General features: G+C 39.1%; 1 protein-coding gene and 1 long non-coding RNA gene across 6 annotated transcripts in view; one reads left to right on the forward strand and one right to left on the reverse strand.

The window, feature by feature from the left end:
• Positions 1-19,639, forward strand: part of PIEZO2 (piezo type mechanosensitive ion channel component 2) — a 209,924-nt gene that overhangs the window by 170,059 nt on the left and 20,226 nt on the right. For 2 of the 5 annotated variants that reach the window (XM_081205510.1, XM_081205511.1), the window contains 12 exons: positions 211-373; positions 1,238-1,327; positions 2,890-3,011; positions 4,234-4,305; positions 7,222-7,325; positions 9,150-9,248; positions 11,438-11,549; positions 13,689-13,754; positions 14,241-14,407; positions 15,407-15,561; positions 17,215-17,385; positions 18,006-18,431. In XM_081205510.1, the coding sequence (XP_081061636.1) occupies positions 211-373; positions 1,238-1,327; positions 2,890-3,011; positions 4,234-4,305; positions 7,222-7,325; positions 9,150-9,248; positions 11,438-11,549; positions 13,689-13,754; positions 14,241-14,407; positions 15,407-15,561; positions 17,215-17,385; positions 18,006-18,431 (1,747 nt within the window). The remainder of the gene's footprint in view (positions 1-210; positions 374-1,237; positions 1,328-2,889; positions 3,012-4,233; positions 4,306-7,221; positions 7,326-9,149; positions 9,249-11,437; positions 11,550-13,688; positions 13,755-14,240; positions 14,408-15,406; positions 15,562-17,214; positions 17,386-18,005; positions 18,432-19,639) is intronic. The other 3 variants (XM_081205514.1, XM_081205512.1, XM_081205513.1) reach the window with 2 other exon arrangements.
• LOC308593360 lies at positions 7,390-11,506 on the reverse strand. The gene is made up of 3 exons (XR_014010913.1): positions 11,403-11,506; positions 9,660-9,856; positions 7,390-7,904 (listed from the first exon to the last, which is right to left on the reverse strand). It is a non-coding gene; the product is annotated as an uncharacterized lncRNA (long non-coding RNA).

Here is a 19,639-nt window from a genome sequence, read left to right on the forward strand (position 1 = left end):
AGTGGGTGCCAGGCTAGCCTCTCTATAGCCCCAAAGACTTTTTACCCAATAACCATTTGCTACACCTCACTTGGGGAAACCTGGAGAAGGGAAGAAATCAAGCCCAAGTTTTCTTTGACCATTTTGCACCCTTTAACCTTTTAAGAACAAATATTGCAGAATATAATACAATACTGCTTACTATTCAGGAATTTTGTTTACTCTCATCAGCTTTAGATAAAAATCCAGACTGCAAACTACCCAGTGGGGAGGCAGGAATCATTTGGGATAGCATTTGTTTTGCCTTTCTCCTGCTGCAAAGAAGAGTCTTCATGAGTTACTACTTCCTTCATGTGGTTGCAGATATTAAAGCTTCACAGATTCTGGCATCAAGGTAAACTGAAGCATTTTGTTTAAATCTTTATATAGATCCATATACTATAGCAACTCTAGCTACATTCTGGGGCAAGCTGTCTGGCCTGCATCTTACTAGAAAGCAGTGAAAATAATTGTGCATGCATAAATGGAACTCGGACTTTTTGGCTCCCAAATGCCAGAAACCCAGAAGTGATTGTTCCGGTTTGCGAACATTCGTCTGGAACCCAAACATCCGAGTGGGCTTCCATGACTTCTGGTTGGCTGCAGGATCTTCCTGCAGCCAACCAGAAGCCGTGATTTGGTTTTCGAACGTCTTGGAAGTCTAATGGACTGCTGGAACGGATTCTGTTTGATTTCCAAGGTATGGCTGTACTTGAGTGCTCCCCACCACCCCTTGCTCTTCTCCCTTGTAGCCAAGAGAAGGAGTTCAGAAGCTTTTGCTTCTATTTTAAGTCAGCTTGTCTGGATCCAGAATTGTGGTTAACAATAACTATGATTAGGTTTTGTTGTTTTTTTTTAAAAAAAAAACACTTTCAGAAACCATGGGGTTTTCATAATTAATTACAGTTCATTTGGCTATAATAAGTTGGCTTTTTAAAAAAAAGTTAACTATACTGTAGTTAGTTAACCTCTGATTGCTACTTCAGACACATGATAAACTGAAGTTAGCCAAAAGCGGGAAAAAAACTTCTGAATGCTTCCTCTCAGCTGCGTGCAAGAAAGAGGATAGGGGAAGGGAGGGCTGTGAGGCTCCCTACAGCTCATGCACGACATACTGAACTATGACATGTGAACACACCTGCTATATACATGTTTTGTTTTGTGTTGCATTGCTTTGACCCACATTTAGGGAACTGGTGAATTGTTTTCTTTTTTACAGAGGTGCTGAACTTTTCCAGGCCACAATTGTGAAAGCTGTAAAGGCAAGAATTGAGGAAGAGAAAAAATCAATGGATCAGCTGAAAAGACAGTATGCCTTTCTTTCTTTTTAGAATCTTACGAGTTGGAAAGGACCCAGGAGTCATGTAGTCCAACCCCCTGCAATGCCATTTCGCTTTTATGAGGGATTAACTATTAACTCTAGTGAATTTGCTACTAGATTAGTTGGTTAGAGTATAGTACCACTTCACTAACCTTATAAAATGTACTTTAGATTTACACCGTAGGCATCTATGTCCTTTGAATGTGGTTTAAACTGCTAGTTAGTAAACTAACTCACTGCTCCCCATTTCAAGAAACTAAGCACATTTAGGTGGTAGAAAAAGGAAGAATGCAAGGAAGGAAGTTGATAAGCTCAGTGCTCATTCCTGGCTTGCTAAACTATGATTTGGAAACTGGGAACGTTGCATCTGACTTGCGACAGTATCTTTAACATTTTAGGGCCAAATTATGTTGTGTAAATGAATGGTTAGAACATACTTCATCTCTTTTCTTTTTCTTAAAAGTAGGAGTAATGCGGGAAGCCCAATTCAGATCACAGTAGGTCTTTATGTCCTGGTCCTGATAAGATTTCCCCTTCCCTTAAAACTGTTATTGACTTCAGGAAAGAAACTACTGGATTTTACATCGCATATAGGTGCACAAGTTGTGTTGGGTGTGGTCAGGGCACATACCCATGTCTAGAGGACATAACTAACCTACTTCATCTTGCTAACCCCTTCATGGATTCAGCATTTACTGGTATCCAAAGCCTGAATATGGCTATAGTTTAGCCCTTAAAGATGTCTTTATGTGCTCATTAGTTTACTTACTCCAACTAATGCACAACACTTCACCCCTTCCAAGGGGAAGGCCTTGCATGATCCATGGAATTGGTCTCTTCTCCAGGATTGATTCTACTTTGCTCCCCATGACAAGCCAAAGGGCCTGGGCAACTAGATCACCCATCTCTCAGGATCATTAATAAGAGGCACTATGCCTTTTGCGTATGTGATGCAAATGTGTGTGTTTGCTGCAATTAAAAATCCATTTTGCTGTCCAGAGTAAATTACACAAACTGAGAAAATTATACAAGATAAGAGTTTTGGAAGATTAGTTTTGGTTTTGCTCTTGCTCTGGAAATGTGGGTGGCACAGGAGAAAAAAGAAATGGATCAGAAGAGGAAAACAGTGTGTAGGGGGATTGTTTAAGATAAATAACAAGAACAAACGAGTTAGTTAATGAAAAATTAATTGCGTATTGTTGCAATGAATATACAGTTTCTAGGGAACGTATGGGCATAAGGTATTTTTGTTCTGCTTATTGTTTAGGGAGACCAACCCCACTCTTCTTTTCATAATAAAATTTAGTGTTGATATGCAGATTATCAGTATAAAGAACTAGGAGGTGGCATGGTTTAAAGAACAGTCCCGGCATACACAACTCCATTGTATACAATGATACATGGCCTCTCTATATAACTAGCCTTTGTGACAAGGATTGGGGTGGGGAATAATGCAGTAATAATACATTGTGATGGTTTTGAAAGCATTTGCACTGCATATGCACAAAGATTGTTCTGTGACTCTGACAATGTAAAATTTGCTTTTTCAGAATGGATCGTATCAAGGCCAGGCAACAAAAATATAAAAAGGGTAAAGAAAGGGTGTTGAGCATGAACCAAGAAACCTCAGATGGGCAAGCAATTGAAAAGGCTCCTGAAGAAGATGATGATGGTACTATTCCTTCAATATATCCAGTGTTGGTATTAATTGCTTGGACCTTGGCAATATCAACAAGAATGTGTGTAGGGAACTATTATATGCAATCCAGCCATTGAAAGAAAGGGCCTGATCACAGCCTGATCTTATGCATATTTACGCAGAAGTAAATCTCACTGTGTTCAATGGGACTTATTCCAAAAATATCTATGCATAGGATTGATGTCTTAGGGCACAAATGCAGCTCACTAACCCTTCCCATTTACTTTAGTGGAAGAACAACCTGAGATCTGCAGTCACATGATTGTCCCTTTCACTGAAATAAATATGAGACAATCCAGGATTTTGGATTAGAGTACTAAAGTACAGTATACAAACAAATTCAAAATGAATGAATTATATTTTTGGAATTCAGAAAAAAATGGTTGCTACTGTTTTCAATCACCTTTATATTTCAGTTTATATGTAATAAAATGTAATTCATTGCAGATTTATATTTGAATTCATATTTCGTATTAAGTAGCTATCAAATACTGATTTTTTTAAAAAAAACCATAAATTTTCTCCCCACTCCCACTGATGACACAATTTCTCTCCAATTTCCCTCCAATAAATTGGGTTACATCCAATTTAGTTGTACTCATTGTCCAACCAATTACATCAATGGGCCTGACTAATTTAGGTCCATTAATTTATAAATGGCTCTACTCTGAATAGAACTTACTTAGATATAATCCATTGTCAGTGTGTGTGTTTTTCTCTTTGCCCAGAGTTCACACAGTGATACTTCACAGTGTCTCCTCAAAGCCTTTATGGGATACACACACACAGCCTGCTGAAAGTCTTAAATCTGTGAAATCTATTCAAGTATCTTGTATCAGTATTTTTTTTAGCGGGGGGTTTACTGCACAACAAAGTACTGTGTCTCTTATTTTAAAAACAAAAAAGGCAGCCATGTTTCTGAATGTGAAATGTGAAAAGCCTTGGGGGGAGGGGAGGTTAGTATTCCCTGAATTTCTTCTAATTTGAAGTAAAATTCTAGTTTAACAGCATATAAAAATGACCATGTGCTATTGATCAGCTAATTACCAACAATAAACAAATGCCTGGTATTTTTCTTGAGTTTATTAGAATTGGATCAATTCTTACTAAGTGTGGAGCTACTAGAAAGAGAAAATATAAGTAGTAATGTGTGTCTCACTTTCTAAAATTAATTTTTGGACATATTTCATTTTAGGAGAAGCAGACAAAGAGAAAGCCAAGGGCAAAAAAAAGCAGTGGTGGCGGCCTTGGGTTGATCATGCTTCTAGTAGGTTTTTCAATAATTTTTAAAATACATGAATTTAACCCTTATATCCTTGACCAGAATGAAGGCATTCCCGAGACCTGTTTGTTTTATGCATGGTTTTATAATTGTGACTTGATAGTTATATGAATGCAATGGCACACAAGATAAGTAGTTTAAGTGTTGCTAAATGCTATATATTTTAATGGAATTGGTTGAAATACAAAGTTAAAATGTCCAAAACATATATATGGTTTTCTGTCTTTCAACCCAGCTTTAAAATACATTTTGCCCTTCCAGTAGTTTCTATGCATGCATATCTATGCATCTGTGTAACTGTAGTATCTATTTGTGTATCTATGCATATGTGTATCTATCCAGCTATCCAGATTTTGAATGTTGATTTCTGTCAAGTCACAAGTAAACTGTGCCTATAGATATACAGTTAAATATTTCTGTTTACAAAGGGCAGGATGAAAATGTAGAGACCTATCCTTTTTTCAAAGTTGCTGAAGGGAAATTAATTATTACTGAAGACAAATTTCTTTTGTTTTCAGAGGACATCATTGCAAATAATGTGTTTTGAGGGTATAGCTGTTCAGAATGGACCTGGATATGGTCTCTGTTAATTCTAATTTGTTTTGATGCTACAGAATAATTGTTGAAATTAACGTGGTGAGAACGACTCGGAGACTAGCAGGCTCCCAGGTTATCTTTTGCAGTGGATCAGTTGAGGTAGAAAACAGAGAATAGCACAATTCCACTGTTTTCTGCAATAATCCACTGTGTGAGACAGACCTGTAGCCATGCAACTTTTGTTAAATTATTCCAATTCTAATTCAGTATTGCCTACTCATTTTACTCTCATTATATGTTTTAGGAAATAGATGCACAGTACCTATTGCAATAATGCACGCACATGTTGTGAACAGCACCATACAGCCAAGCCCTGAAAATGTTTGCTATCCACCAGCTCTGTCTTTCTAAAACAACAGTTCAGTTTCAGGACAGTAGCTTGTGTAGTTGAATGAGCCATGTACTTTTTATAGCTCAGTGTTGTAATATAGTATTCAAAGTGTCCTGTAGCGTCACATTGACATCTAAAATGTGTTTTATCTGCATCACTATCTTTTACTTCTGTACCTCAGGGCTTCACTTCTTCCAAGGAAGGCATGGGGCTTGAAACATGCTTTCTCACACAGTTGTCTCTACCTGATAGTTTCTAAAATAACAGCAAGAGAAGAAAATAATATTGTGCTTTCCTCCTCATTGTGCTTCCACCATTCTGATTAATCCATTAAACTGATGTGAAGAATTGTTAACTTTCTTCTGGAGGAAGTGTGGGCTGTGGGTGGAGAGGTCTGATCCTCTTGAAAAAACGGCTACTGTTTTCAATTGGTTCATTACTTCACCACCATTCTAATTCATACCTGCAAGGGTGCATTATTGCAGTTTAATCATGCCTCATGCCCTTCATATCTCAGCAATTAAATGTTATATAGGGTTCACTAGTGGTAATGCCAGGGCCTGCTGTTTTGAAAACACCCAAGAAAAAGCATTGATCTGCATTGCTTTCCCCCAGTATAAAGTAACTCTGTCCTGGGAGACACTATTCTGTGAGAGATTATATTAAATAATAAATTTGTATGTTGTGAACTGGCCTGAGATCTACGGATGAAGGGCAGTTTACTACTACTACTAATCATAATAATAATAATAAGGTATTTTAATGGGGTTTCTTTGCCATTAGTGCTTATACCAGAGCAAGTGGAGAGTGTCACTATTAGCTTTAAAACTTATTTTTTTAATCATCATTATTTATACTCCACCTTTTCCCCTAATGGGAAAGTTGGTGCCTGTGGTTCATCTCAAATAGTGGCAAGTAATATGACCTTCCATCCTGTAACTTTTCTCCAGTGTAGGTAAGATAGGGGAGAATTTATAACTCTCCCTTTACTCCTGCCTTAAGATAAAGTGCTAATATGAAAATGGCTTCAGTATATAATTGAGATAAAACAGAGGGTCAGGTATGATTGAACAAGAATGTTATATAATGAGGGTGAAATGAATTGCTGAATTTAATTCTATCTATTGCTAGGTAAGTTTATTATTATAACTATACTAAGGGCTTTTAATTTATTTACAGATATTATGTTAATATCCTTCTCTGGCAAATGTAATGCTGGCTCTTATTTTATCTTGCTTATTATTTTTCTTTTCATGTCCTTTGTTTCTCTTGTTTGATCAAGTTAGGCCTGTTAGCTTATTTGAAGTTTTTAAAAACTGTGCTTCTGTTCAAGGATATAAGGCCCAGTTCATTCACATCACATCTTGAACATATGGAGGCCTCTGAACTGTTTTAAATCCACAAGGAAAAATCAATGTGTAGTTATGATCATTCATCCGTGCTGTTTCTATTTTCTCTGTTTAAACTTGAAGAATGTAGTAAAAGAAAAGCAAATGCTATGGGATGCCTGAACACTTTTAACAGCATTATATTTTGATTTTGATTTTCCTCCAGTGATACAATTTTAAATTTAGCTTACTCCCTGGATACCCAATAGAATTAGGATTTCTCAAACTGGCAAAATGGAAACTTTTTTTTTCTTTTTAAGAATAATACTGCACATTTTTAGTAATACCTTGCCAACTCTTTTTGCATTCTATCTGTCCAGTTTCTTCTTACAATGTTTTTTTATATTTTCCCTGTGAAAATGTACACTTTTTCTTTTTTTCGTGCCTGCAAACACCAAATGATTTTCCTGCCACAAATTCTCTTTATCTCTTTCTTTCTCTCCACTTCTACCTGTCCTTCATTGAGTCCCACAATCACAGAATGCTTCCATGTATTTTTGTGGTGGCTCGGGATAGGGCTAATGAGGGATCTCCCGGCCTCCTGCAAGAAATAAAAAAAACAACCAAATATTTTATTTTGCTTAGTGGTCAGAAGTGGAGATTATTATTTGTTTGAGACGGACAGTGAAGAAGAGGAAGATGAAGAAAAAGAAGAGGAGGAAGAAGCTCCAAAAAGATCTGCATTCCAGGTACTGTGTTTTTGCATATGCTGTGCCTCCTACAAAGGTATGAACATGCTAATTTGAACTTGCTTGCTTATACTGTTGTCACATTTCTGCAATGTTAGAATGATACTAGAGATGGATTTTCATTCACTTGCACCTGTAGCATGTGTTTTTTTAAAAAAATAAAGCTTCATATCCTGAACTCTATTTTTCTGATGTTGCATTGGAGACAAGTGAATAAAACATCTTTCCACAGGCATTGCTTGATATTGCTTAGAAGCTTTTCTGTTTTGGAAATCAACAATCTATTTATTGTAATAAAAACTGTGTTTTATATATAGTGATGTTGTCCCAACAAGTAATTTTTTTATTCATTGTAATAGTCACATGGGGGGGTCATGAGGTAATCAAAAGAAATTTATATCGTAGGTAGAGAAAGGTACGTATTTAGCTGCACCAGCATCCGGCAACTTGATTCATGCATGCATATCCTGATTCAGAGTGAAGCATCTTGGTGTTCCTTTAGGTCCTCTGGATTAAGGCAATAGAAGTGAATCTGATTTAAGGTTATATTCTTGTGGGTTTCCTTTTTTCAGAGTGCTGCTATGTACACATAGAAACATAATGTCACAATTATTAAGTTCTTTCACAATGATGCAACTGTCAATAATAATAGCCATGAGTTATATATCAGACTTTTCATCTAGACTCACATAGTATATTGAGCTGTCTGAATCCCTCTGTCATACAATGTGGTGTCTACATGCATGGTGTCACAATCCAAGATTGCAACTTCATTCTTTACAAGGATTGTACATAAATGAGCCAAAACATTCTTTTCAAAAGCATACCACCTCAAGTAGCTCCCATGCAATGCTGTCATATACAGAAAGTACGGGTTTTACCAAAGTTTTATGTTGACTCATATTCATTTGTTTATATTCATGAGCTCTAGATGCAAAAATAGGTTTCCACATGAACTTCAGAGACTAGATAGTGTCTGGTTTATATGCCATGGTAAGCCAAACTGTAGCTTAGCAGGCGTATGTGAACATGCTGGCTCCCAGAGAGGAGCTTGCACTCACGTTGCTCCTCCCCAGTCCTTATAGCTCGGCACAGAAATGTTTGAATTACTGTGTCATCAAACTCAGGATTGTATTTAAACTCTCTCCTTCACCACGGTCTGTAGCCCAAAAAAACTTTTAACTTAGCTGTCATGCTAACTAAAAAGACAGAGAGGTTTGCACTGAGACCTAGTTTGGCCCAGTGTCATTTGTGAACAAGGTCAATGTATTCTTTGTTCTACCATAGATGTCAATCTGTTTATGTGTTGCAAATAAGTTCTGTATTTGGAATCTAAAAATTGTGTCAAGATTTTCTGTTTATGTTGATCTTTTCTGGTGTCTTCTGTTCGGGAATTGTTGATTTTAGTCCTTGCGTCAGTGTTTTGTAGCATATACGTTTGTGGTGAAAGACATCAGTTGATAATGCAAGTAGCAAAATTATTATAAAAATGTTTTTGGTGGCATAAGTATTATGTTTTCATAAGAACAGCAGTAGGGGTAGGGATGGGAATCTGTAATTACTACTGTCTGTCATGTACTAAAAATTAACTTTCACTTAGAATGTGTTCTTCTAATAAACATGACTAATTAGTATTTTTACATGTGTAGTTAATAACTTTTATACTAATATTTTATAACTAGTCCACTATTAAGTTGATTATTAACAGTTCACATTCATGAGCCCATGGTAAATTAATGTTTCTAATAGTGTCATGCAATATATTTCTTATAACAATAACAGTTATGTTTTCACTAATTTGTCTTGCTTTGTCCTTCTTTATAGAGAGCTATTGCGAAATTTGCTTCTGCCATTTTAGCCTTGCCAAAGTCTATTATTAAACTGCCCAAAACTATTCTTCAGTATTTAATCAGAGCTGCAAAGGTATTTGATGTTCCATAACATATAGAATGTGATCTCATCCCATACTATTATGGCATAGGGTATCCCTTTTCTGCATTTTCCCTCTTTATATGAACTTTGTGAGGACTTAATGAGAGTCAAGCATTTGGTATGTATAAGATTTAAAAAACTAAATCATACAAGGAAATATAACTCATTTTAACAGTAATCCCAGAGAGAAAATGCAGACACATCTTGGCGTAATCTTGGCATTTCTGCCTAAGCTGTGTTGAGAGGATTCCATGGGTTGCATGCATTTATAGGTAGTGGGTCAAATGCTGACCCTGTTTAAATTGCTGAATTGTAAAAAAAAAGAGCAGGATTTCCTCTGGCATGGTAATCTTTCTCAGAAAGCTGGTAAAACCTTAAAATATTACAGCTGAGGATGCTTACCCTTCACACTTCCTGTCCATGTGTGTCATCATTCTGGTATCAGTAATCCATTAGCCTGTCTTGGGACTTCCTTTAGTAGTATTTGTGATGCTATGCATAATGTATACAGTATGTCACTTATGTGCAAGAAGCACTAAAAACATTTTGGATTCACTATAACAGTTCAAATCCAATGAGCTTGCTTGTAGGCCTTAGTGCTGAAATACAGAGCAGGAAGAAGTTAATGTACCTTAATGTTTAAATTTAACTGTTGAAAGATAAAAGTAGCATTTTTTTAAAATATTTTCATTACTAGTTGCAACTAGTCCTCCTCAAAACTATCTACAGTAACAAAATCTCAGAATCAATTGAAGAAATGCTTGGGATTTCTGTAGCAACTGAACTGCACCAGACGCAATGAATATTGATATTCAAAATTATATTTCTCCATATTTGTTTTCACTAGAGCAATGTTTGGCAAAACTTATGAATTTTATTTATTTATTATCAGCTTTTTATTCTGCCCTCACATGAACTCTGTGAATCTCAAACTTTAGCTATTGGGTTGGATCCAAAGAATCATGAGTAGCAAAGCAGCCCATTCTGTTCATTGAATGGTGTTTTCCTGCCTGATCTGCTTCAGTACAGCCCCTACCAGTCCCCAAAAGTCAATTATGAAGATCAGGGAACCCACAGGAATAGTGTGGGTGATGCTACAAAGGCTGCAGATAGGGGAAGAAATTGTCTTGCATCATGAATCTGACTTACATGAGCAGGTTTTCCTGATTGCAAAAGACGTCTCTGGATCCAGGCATTAATATATTTTAGTACAGCAATAACAGCTGTATTATGCATTACTTATTACCATAAACCAAGTTAGTGCCTCAAACAGAAAGGAGACAGGCACTCTCCCCACCATCTGTTAGTAACCTCCCATATTCACTGATAAAAAGCAGGTGGCTTAATGATTTACAGATAATATCTTAATAAAGTACCAAGGTGATTTCTGTACATCAGAACTGCGAGAAACGAATGAAATAAAAGCATTTCCAATCATGGCCCATTCCAGCTTCCCTGAGACAGTTTGTGCATGCTTGTGTTGGTAGTGGTAATGCTTTGAATCTTATCTGTTTCTCTCTCCCCTGCCCTTTGCATGTGTATGTTTGCTTGTTCCTTGGCTGTGGCTATTCTTTAATTAACGAAATGCATCAATGATGCAGTGCCAGCAAAACATGGTTTTCATTTTGTGATGAAAATCATACTGACAAAATCACAACATCTTTTGTCTCAAACTGCTATCATACAGTACATTTTTTTGTTCTTTTCAGCCGTATCTTTGGGTGTTGGGGGAAAATGCACAATATGTGACGTTATAGCATTATGAATTCTCATGTGTTCCTACTTTAAAAGATGCCATCAACCAATTTGCTAAGTGAGAGTGAAACATTTTAAAAACAACGGATAAAGTCTAATGTTCTTATTGTATTGGAATACTGATTATTATTTGAGGCTAGTTGCAGGAAATGGTTCATATGTAAATTATATTTGCATTTCCAGAGTTCAGAACATAGCTTTTGTGGATTCATATGAAACTCACATGAATCCATCGTTCTGTTCAAATGTTTTAGTTTGTTTAGCAAACAAAAATAGCACAAAAAATCTCAAACTTTCATTGAAATGTTTGGATAGCAATTAAGAATGTTTGCTTAAACTCACAAACCTACATTTTTTCATCAAATATATATTGCATTCCTATTTACTTACTGAGGAGCTTGGAATAAATTGGTTTTTCCCTCCAGTTTGTTTATCAGGCCTGGATTACTGATCCTAAAACTGCCCTCCGACAGAGGCGCAAAGAGAAAAAAAAGTTTGGGAAAGAAAGGAGACAAAGGCGGAAAGGATCTGGGGAAGGTATGTATGTGTCTGTAATTTTGTCAGTTATTTATTGTAAACACAAATCTTTCCTCTGTTTATTGGGTGAAGGGACCACAGCTCAGTGATTCAGCTACATGCCTTGCATGCAGAAGGTCCCAGGTAAATTCCATAACATCTGCAGTCACAAAAGAACCAGATAGTGGGTAATGGAAAAGACCTCTATCTGAGTAGCCATATTAACACAACAATTACCCTTTCATGTGTTGCAGGAGAAAGCAGATAGAAATTTATTTTTACCTAGTTCCTCCTTGCTGACTTATAGGCAGATATAATAGGCAAAACATTGGTCCAGTTCAGACGCAACCATTTCAGTTCATCAAACCATGCTTTCTTGGACCAGGAACAAGGTGTTTGCTTGCATACTCTCTCTTCCCTTAACTCAGTACCTCCTAATTTGTTGAACCATAGTTTCACCTGAAGTCCAAACGAAAAATCTGTTGTTCGAGTTACTGCTACAAACCAGGACATCAAACTGGAGATATTAGGGATGAGATGCACCTCACATGACCCTTCAGTGCGAGCCCTGCATGAGGGTGCCCATATCCAGAAATGACTTCTCCCCCTGCACCAATGGGGTCTTAAACGTGCTTGATGACCATTTCTAAAGACCATAGAGACTGTTGCTAACGCCAGCCTCTTAGGTAGCCCCAGTCAAATACTCCCACAACAGCTACTATGGGCAATCTGCCCTCTAAAGTCCGAAGCTCCTCTGGTTGCACTTCTGGCTGCTTGGACAGTTTAATCAACGTTAAAAACTTGCTTGTGTAACTTTCTTCTGGTAAGACCTTTACACAGGGCAGCCTCTTCTACTAACTCAATCACCATCTTACTTTCTCTGCTCTTCACCAGGCAAGTATATTCATACTTGGCACAGACATATAAAGGCTATAAAATGAGAATTCCCTGGATGTCAATATCCAGATTTGGGGCAAGTACTCTTTTGTGAGAGAGCCCCAGCAGAGATTTAAAATCACAAAATATTAAGCAAGGTAAAGCTTGGAAATATAGGCTGTTAGACCTTTAAATTTTGCCCTTCTAGGTGCCTTCCAAACTTCCCATTTTCCCTTAGCATAGAAAAAGACCACACATTTGGTAAGCAAACAATTGTTTACCTACAAACTCTCCAAACTCTTCATGTGCTTTTCCATACAACAATCAGAAAACACAGGCAGTGAAAGATATAGGAACACAAGAAAAGCATGTTAGAAACATGCGGCTCAGCTGCAGCAACTAGCTTAGCCAGTTTAGCCTTTTCACATGCTGAGCTTCTTAGGTAAACTGAGGTACAACAATGGGCTAGATTACCTTTCTTCCAAAGTAAAGGGGAGTGGCATAGCTAAGCCTGACAGCAAAGCTTACTCTATGGCATCAACCCCTTCATGCATTAATTAATCTTAAGCATATTGGTTATATGAGTTTCGTTATCACACAAATAACAAAGTATTAATATTCAGACCTCAGCTTTCCACTCATTTTTCCCCAGTCTTTTCCTCATACTTCCTTTACCCATTATCTCTTCAACTTCACAACCGACCATTTTCAACTCTCTTCCTGACAGTTAACTCCCCAATGACAAGAATCACCACGCAGAGTCTGCTGTCCCACACAAATCGCGATGAATTAACCTGATCCAGGTCCTGCCTAATAAATTCTGGAAGTTACAATCTCTCTCCTTCACAGTCACCAAACAGCTACTGCTAAATGTGCCTGTAACAGAGTAACAGGACAAGGCTTCAAGCCTTGACAGTTACAAAGAAATCCCTGAATACTTTCTCTCCTTCAAACACAATTACTGTTGCAGGGAAAGATATAGTGGAGGGAGACAGAAAAATGGGTTATTTTTAATTTGGGAAGGAGAGAGGTGGTAAAGAATAAATCCAAATGCTAGTTGGCCAAGCAATATTAAGGTGCTGAAGTCCACATCATTGTCTCAATTAAAGCAGAATAAAATCACTCACTGGCTATATCTCCAGTTAATTTGAATATAATTTTTAGAGAACACTGCAGAATTTGAGGTTACTAAGCTGCAGCTCACTATATATTTCCATCATTTTTGGTTGAATAATTCAGATCTGTGAAAATCTTTTGCTCATTTCTTTAATATTGATTTGTCAGTTGGTATAGATGTGGAGTGTGAAGAAAGAGAGGAACCTGTCAAAAAGAAGTCCTCAGACGGACCCGGTAAGCAAAGATGCAAGAAAGGTATTCTTTTATTTTCTGATTAGACAGTACAACAATGTGTTAAATAAAGGCAAGCCAACAAATCCTATGTCTGGTGTGCTGTACAATTTCTTTACAATTATATATCAACATTCACCACTCTCCTAGCACAAGTGACACTACTAAAGCCGGAAAGACTCAGAGGTCATCAAACAATTACACTGACTGGTAATGAAACAGAATAATTCTGGTTCAAATGATTGGCCAATAATTTGGCTCCTTAAACTAGAAATGCCAGAAAAAGTGCTGTCTTGTATAAGTCTACTCAAAAGAAAGTTGTAGGAAGGTCAACGGAGCTTAGTTTCAGGTAATTGAATAGAAGTAGCAGTCAGAGAGTAACAATGATTCCTTAGGGGCTAGATTTTATTCATTCATTCAAAAATATTTGTTACTGTGGTGGTTGCTTATGTACTAAATCTCTATTTTTTTCTTGTTTCCTGCCCCCAGATAACATTATCAAAAGAATATATAATATTTTGAAGTTTACCTGGGTTCTGTTTCTGGCAACAATAGACAGTTTTACAGCTTGGCTCAATTCGATTTCAAGAGAGCACATTGATATTTCCACCGTGCTAAGAATCGAGAGGTGCATGCTTACTAGAGAAATCAAAAAGGTAATAGAACATGCTCATATCATGTAGTTGATGCTATTAGAAAGGCTTGGAATTCAGGCCCACCTTGGCCAAAACTATTGTTTCTAGATACTTGTCAGGAGCCGGAGTCAGGTGTAGATCAGCAATTAAAAAACCACTGGTGTCAATAAAGTTAACTCTTTATTCAAGAAACCAAAACAGCACAGGACTAGCGATCCCAGCCACTCTTCCCAGTAGGTCTTGCCCCAATGAGGCAGTTGTGAGGACTGAGGGTTCCCACCTCCCCACAGCTGCCTAAGTCCTCTGTTCTCCAAGGTTTTTTTCAAGCAATCAGATACTACATCTGCACACAACCCATCTCTCCTCTGCTCTTTTCATTTCTCTGTGAGTTCTGGGAGAGCAAGGGGAGGAGAAGGGGAGCAGCTCGCAGAAGGAGAGGGAAACTCCCTGGATTCTTCAGCAGCCTGCCTCATCTGTCTCCGGGCCCCGCTCCTCTCCAGCCTCTGAATCAGGACTGCTCTCTGCCACAGCCTCGTCCTGCTCACCTAAACCCTCTTGCCTCTTCAGCTTCTGACACCTCCTCCTCCCAGTCTGTTCCCTCTTCTCCCTCTGACCACTCATCATCATCCCACCACCCGTCCCCTGGCCCAGCCTCCTCCCCCTGGGGTTCCCTGGGGGGCTCCCCACCATTCCTCTGCATCCAGCCAGTCCTTGACAATATTTGTAGGAGCAGGTTTAGAATTTAGCAACCGTAGTTTTTCCTTATTTTTAAATGTTTTGGACGCATGATGAATATTAACAAAGATCTGCTAATTTTAGCTTATTGCTATAATTGAGGATGGAAGAAACCTAATGAATAGCCTGGCAAGGGAGAAAGAATGAAACACTTCTATGGTATAGTTCTGTGACTCCTCAATTTTTGATATGCTGCACAGTTCTCACTAGTTTGCACCAGATAATCACCAGATCTCAGAGATTATTGGCAGACCCTACTTCTAAATTCTATCTCTTCCTTTTTAGGGGAATGTTCCAACTCGAGAGAGTATCCATATGTATTATCAGAACCATATAATGAAACTTTCTAGGGAATCAGGATTGGATGAAATTTATGAACCTGGACAGGCTGAGAGGACAGAAAGTCTAGAATCGGCAGTATCTCGTGACAGCGAATCCAGGTATTTGTTTAAAATAAGCAGTAATTCAGCCAATGCATATAGGATGATATCCAACATTATTCAGATGGAGGGCCAATGGATTTCCTGTTCTTCTGTGCCTCCCACCCTATGCCCAAGTCTGCGCCAGATGGTCCGACCAGATTTTGGAGGAGCACAGAGATGGCATGGTGGGTAGAGAGGAGAGAAAGAAGAAGTCCTGTTTTTCTAAAAGAAGTCTGACCTAGTGGGAGGCCACAAGTAACTGTCTTCTATGGATAATAATATGTGACAAGGGTAGTATAAACAGCACCTCTCTTTGAGCTATTTGTTTTCGTCATGTTAAAGATTTATGAAAGCAGAAAAACTGTTACACATCATCCACATTTTTTTAACAGTAGACCCATTGAAATTAAGGGACCTAACTTTGTCATGTTTATTATTTTCACTGGGTCCACTCTGAGTAAAACATAGTTGACTGCCACCCCAGGGCTTTTTCAGATATCATACATGTAGTAAGAAGCTGCACATTGGTTTACATATTTTGAAAATAAGAAAACCTTTTAAGTAAAAGTATAAAGGCTTGCATTTTGTTTAATGAATAAAATAAACATTTGTGTACTAACCTATACCGTCTGGATTTCTCTGAAAGCAGATTGATTGATTGATTGATATTAATATAAATAACAAGTCTTGTAGATCTTGTGGGAAGAGGTTTGCCTCCTAGTTATATAAACAAAACAGTGCCAAAAGAGCCATCTTTAACCAAATGGAAACTGTCAGACAAAAGGCAGACTTTTCCTAAAGTTACAACACCCAATACCCATTGTATCCAAGAAGCATTTGAGAGTCTGACAGTGCAGTCCTAAGCAGGTTTACTCACGACCACATTTCTCTTGAGTTAGTGATCGGATTGTCTGAGAACATTGATATTGAGCTTATGCGTATGGATTTTTCTAATTCCCATCTCACACATTGAATCTTGACAAGAAGCATGTTCTGCTAAAGATAAGAACAATCCTCATATGTGCTGGAACATATAATATGCATATATACTCCAGGTTTCCTGAAGTGGCCATTACATAAACAGTTATATACAACAATGCATATAACTGCATAAAAATATTTATACAATTACGTTGCAGAAATTCTGCACTGCATTGGGCTGTTATACATATTATACATATAATATACATATTTATTCCAGACAATTTTCATATAATTAGCCGAGCTGCTTTAAAAATAATAATACACAAGCCAGTTAGATGCAAGAAATTCCAGCAAAGCTTGGTAGGGTTGGAACCCTAAAATTCTGGGTATAAATCTGTTTCAAACTCAGTTGTTCCTCTGAGTTACTCCCTAGCAAATGAATTTAGGATTGTAACCTGAGCCACTCTATGTGGTTTTGCAGGCTGTAACCTGTAACTGTGTGTCAAAATGGCTGAAAGCCCTATGCCTTCACACCATGGTTTCCCATTTAATTACTATTGATTCTGTGTGATTATCAAAACATTGTTTTGAATAAAAACCAGTGCATACTGGTAGCTCAGAATCCCCACTCAAAACCTTGTCTATGTGTCTCTGTATAGTGCATGGCTAGCCTGCATGGTTACTATTGAACCACTTCAGGATGCTGTTGGTATATAACACTGTTTTTGTAACTGTTTGCACTGCTAGCTGCTGCACTGAAGCAACCACACTGTTGTTGTCAAGGCAGTCAACCCTTGATGATTTAGATGGACCAGACCCTATTCCTAAAACAAGTGAGCGTGCGCGTCCTAGGCTTCGTAAAATGTACAGCATGGATTTGTCCTCCTCATCTGCTGACAGTGGCAGTATTGTGTCAAGGTGCTTAACCCATGCATGCTTTGTTCATTCATTTACCCTGACCATTGTAAAATTTGGCACTGTGGATTTTGCCAGCGCAGGTGTGTTTTGTGTGTGTTTTGTATATGTATATGTAGATGTGCATGAGTACTTAATACAAGCATATTTGTCTTGTTTAGGCTCATACCAATATTTGGGGGGGGGGGCTTTCTGTCTTTTTAATAGCCCCCATTTGATCCTTATACTTTTGGTCTCAAGTTTCTAAATTAGATACCTATTTATTGATCCGTTCATTTTAGCTGAGAGCTTAGAATGCTGCCTTCAGCTCCTGGTTCAGATAGAATCCTGGTTAGCCTTAGCCACAGCAGCTAATATGATTGCTGGCCAAAAAATGCCACACACACAAAAATCTAAAACCATGGGTAAGGCAGAAAGAGGCAATTAATTCTTAAGAGGAGAAAAGATGGGGAGGATATGACACATAACGCCATGGCCTGTTCCCAGTCTTTTAACTGTGGTTGAGTTTGTCTTCACTGGCTTAAAATTGAAATTTAAGCATAGAACATACTTTGGACACATCAGTGTTTCATTTGTGAAATAAGAAATTGACGAAATAATATTGTTCCCCCTGTTCTTGACAGTGAGGCTACCCAAATCACCATGCTGTATTCTCGTCAGGGGACAGCAGAAACTATTGAAGAAGTTGAAGGGGAGGAGCACGAAGAAGGAGGAGGAGGAGAAGAAGAAGAAGAAGAAGAGGGGGTAGATGCTGCATCGAGGCAGGAGCATGACATGGAAGTTTATTGCATAGATTCTGAAGGAGCTGCATATACTTCTGATACAGATATACCATCCTATTCTGGTTTGGATGGCATTGCTGAACCCCCTCCTTCCTACAGCAAAGCTGTGAGCTTGGAGCTTTTCCCCTTAGATAGTTCCCAAGATGGTTCCTCTGTCAAAAACCATATGATGGTGAGCCCAGATGAAAATCAGTCTGACAAACCAGAAGATTCTATACTTCCTCCTTTGACACATGAGCTTACTGCAAGCGAACTACTTCTAAACAAGTAAGAATCATAAAATAATTTCCCCACAGGCATGTAAAATAATGTGAATTCATTATGTTACAAAAATTATATTGTAATGGTGCTCAAGTTATTTAAGTGAATTGTAGTAAATTCACTGATCACCAGATCATTCTGATTACATTAGTTTTGTGCTGCTTCATGTGATGAATTCAGTTTATGGCACTTGTACCCTGGGCCTTCCTTTCAGGAGATTACAGTAGCAGGGATGTGGTATTCAGTAGTCTCTCACTGGGGCACTGGCCATGGCTAGACCTGCTTACCTTAAAAAATAGAACTACAGTGGTGCCTCGCAAGACGAAATTAATTCGTTCCGCAAGTTTTTTCTTCTTGTGAGTTTTTCGTCTTGCGATGCACGGTTTCCCATAGGAATGCATTGAAAATCAATTAATGCGTTCCTAGGGAAACCGCCTTCAGACCAGGTCCGGGGACAGTCTGTCCCCCGACCTCTTCTGAAGGCTGGGGGGGGGGCAAGGGCTTTTCTTCCCACTACCAGCCTTCAGAAGGCTGTTCTGAAGGCTGGCGGTGGGGAAAAAAGCCCTTCTTCCCACCTCCCGCCCCGCAAGCTCCGGGGACAGGAGGGCTTTGCTGCCGACCGCCAGCATTTTAAAAGCCCCTGCTGTCCCGGGGCGATTTTAAAATGCTGGCGGGCGGGAGCGAAGTCTCTGCTGCCCCGGGCGATCTTAAAATGCTGGGGGGCGGGAGCGAACGCTTCGCTCCCGCCCACCAGCATTTTAAGATCGCCCGGGGCAGCAGAGACTTCTCGCCCAAAGCAAGGGGAGCTCTCCGAAGGGCTCCCCGTGCTTCGGGTGACAGGCTGCCGCCCCAAGCCTCGCGCACCCGGCAGGACCTCCTGCTGGGCGCGCGAGGCTTGCAGGCACTCGCCCAAAGCAAGGGGAGCCCTCCGAAGGGCTCCCCGTGCTTCAGGTGATAGGCTGCTGCCCCAAGCCTCGCGCACCCGGCGGGACCTCCTGCCGGGCGCGCGAGGCTTGCAGACACTCGCCCAAAGCAAGGGGAGCTCTCCGAAGGGCTCCCCGTGCTTCGGGTGACAGGCTGCCGCCCCAAGCCTCGCGCACCCGGCGGGACCTCCTGCCGGGCGCGCGAGGCTTGCAGACACTCGCCCAAAGCAAGGGGAGCCCTCCGAAGGGCTCCCCGTGCTTCAGGTGATAGGCTGCTGCCCCAAGCCTCGC

The sequence above is a fragment of the Podarcis bocagei genome (genome assembly GCF_964188305.1).
Source record: "Podarcis bocagei genome assembly, chromosome: 8".
NCBI lineage: Eukaryota > Metazoa > Chordata > Lepidosauria > Squamata > Lacertidae > Podarcis > Podarcis bocagei.